Here is a 2296-nt window from a genome sequence, read left to right on the forward strand (position 1 = left end):
AAGCATTATTCATTATTATTGTTGGTAATTAATATCTAAGAACATAGTAGTAAGGCTCAAGAGATAAGGTAAGAAGCATAACAAGTTTGGGCAAGGGTGGAGTTATGTCCACTTTTGTCCCTTACCTCCCCACCCACTTGGCGTAGCAAGGGTCCACTTTATTGTACCTACCAAACAACACAAACAAAGAACTCTCTCTTGTTTCTAGTCATGATCTTGACTCAAGTCTTCTCGCAACCCTTAATCCCTTATCTTCAACCGCACTAACCTCTCTGTCAACTCAAACTATTAATACCTACCCCAATTATTTAAGCCCTCAATTCCACTCCAAAACCCAAACACACCATACACCAAACCAAAACCCTCTCTCTCACTTTCTTTTCAGTTTTCACCTTCTCCTTTCCAACCACACTTTCTTCGTTTCTTACTCGCTTCCGTCTTCATTATAACAAATAACAATATATATTTCTCAGACAGATGACGCGCGCGTTCAGAATTCTAAACTCCGCGGACAACGCCACCGCGGTAGCCGCGGCGGCGCCTCCGCCGGAGGCGGTAGCGCTGGAGTCCGACTTCGTGGTGATTCTCGCGGCGCTCCTCTGCGCGCTCATCTGCGTGGTGGGGCTGGTGGCGGTGGCGCGGTGCGCGTGGCTCCGGCGAGGCTCGGGTGCCGGAAACTCTCCTCGGCAAGCCTTGGCGAACAAGGGCCTGAAGAAGAAGGTGCTGCAGTCGCTTCCGAAGTTCGCGTACGTGGACAGCAACCCGAGCAAGTGGTTAGCGACGTCGGAATGCGCGATCTGCCTCGCCGAGTTCGCCGCCGGCGACGAGATCCGCGTGCTGCCGCAGTGCGGCCACGGCTTCCACGTGCCCTGCATCGACACGTGGCTTGGGTCCCACTCCTCTTGCCCTTCTTGTCGACAGGTTTTGGCGGTGGCCAGGTGTCAGAAGTGTGGGCGATTTCCGGCCACCGGTGCCGGAGCTTCCAGAACGCCGGCGACCGAACCCGAATTGAAGTCCAGAGAAGACAACAATGCCGCGAGTTACAGCAATAATAATATTAATAACAACAGCGACAGGGGTGGCAGTAACAGTAATAGTAATTGTAACATGGAACATCATCATCACAGCCACCATGTGAATAGTGGGTTCTTGCCCTGAAAATAGTAGTTATTGTATTTATTTATTATAGCTTTTTTCTTTTCTTTTTTTTAACTTTGTACCTTTTTATCTCTTCAAGTTGATCAAGGAGATCGGAAATTGGGCAATTTTTTTCTCTCTTTCTAGATTTTTGTTTATCCTGCAAAGATTACTGAGTGCGTATCATATAATGATGTATAAAAGTTGTAACTAATCGAAATGTATAAAGTTTAAAAGTGTAAAAAGACTGTTTTCTAAAACTTATTTTAAAGGAGGTACTTTTATTTTACCACAAAAATGATTGTGTAAGAATGAAAAGTGAAAACCTCAAGCTTTTTTATATTGTTGAAATGATTAGAGTTTTCCTTTTTAATAATTTCAGAGGAACAGGATTTTAAAAATATGTAGGGAAAAAGACAGCTTTGCTTGTTGTCGAGTAGTTTTTTCTTTTATTGATTAGTGTTTTTGTTACTTTCTTTTTGACGCGGATAAGTTTAGTAGGGAAAAGTTCGTTTTATTAAAGATTTTATCCAAAACTTACTTTTGATGCATTAATTTAGTGTTGTTTTATTCTTTTAGGGAGAATTATCTTCTATAAAATTTATGAAAGTTATAATTATCGTTTGTAAGGACATTTTCGAAGAGTTTAGTTTAGATATTTAGTCAATTGGTATCAATTTAGATTTTTATCAAAAACTTACTATTAGTGTTGTTTTATTCTCTTTGGGAGAAATACCTTCTATGAATAATTTAAGTTATAATATTCATTTGTAAGCACTTTTTTTTTCTAAAAGTTGAGTTTAGATATTTACCAAACTTGTATCAATGTACATTCTATCCAAAACTTACTATTCATGCATTAATTCAGTGTTGTTTTATTCTTTTGGAAGAATTATCGTCTATAAAATCATTTAAGTTTAATTACCATTTGTAGGGACTTTTCAGCAAGAGTGGACTTAAGATATTTACCTAATTGGTCATGCATTATTTTAGTGTTACTTTATTCTTTCTGGAATACTTAACTTCTATAAATGCATTATAAATTATCATCCATAAGGACCTTTTCCAAGAGTTGAATTTAGACATTTAGCAAAGTTGTAAAATCTTTTAATTAAAATTGTTACAGCCATGACTACTGTGTTGCAATGGTGCGCACGGT

The 2296-nt window shown here is 39.3% G+C and overlaps 1 protein-coding gene across 1 annotated transcript; it reads left to right on the forward strand.

Annotated features, from left to right (window-relative positions):
• LOC114374072 (RING-H2 finger protein ATL8-like) lies at nt 1–1280 on the forward strand. The gene has a single exon (XM_028331666.1). It carries the CDS (start codon nt 478–480, stop codon nt 1156–1158), a length of 681 nt encoding a protein of 226 aa, XP_028187467.1. The 5' UTR covers nt 1–477; the 3' UTR covers nt 1159–1280.
• Nucleotides 1281–2296: the final 1016 nt, after the last annotated feature.

The sequence above is a fragment of the Glycine soja genome, chromosome 11, assembly GCF_004193775.1.
Source record: "Glycine soja cultivar W05 chromosome 11, ASM419377v2, whole genome shotgun sequence".
Classification (NCBI taxonomy): Eukaryota; Viridiplantae; Streptophyta; class Magnoliopsida; order Fabales; family Fabaceae; genus Glycine; species Glycine soja.

Coding starts and splice junctions, on each gene's coding strand:
- LOC114374072 (XM_028331666.1), top strand. CDS start 478: ATGACGCGCGCGTTCAGAATTCTAAACTCCGCGGACAACGCCACCGCG.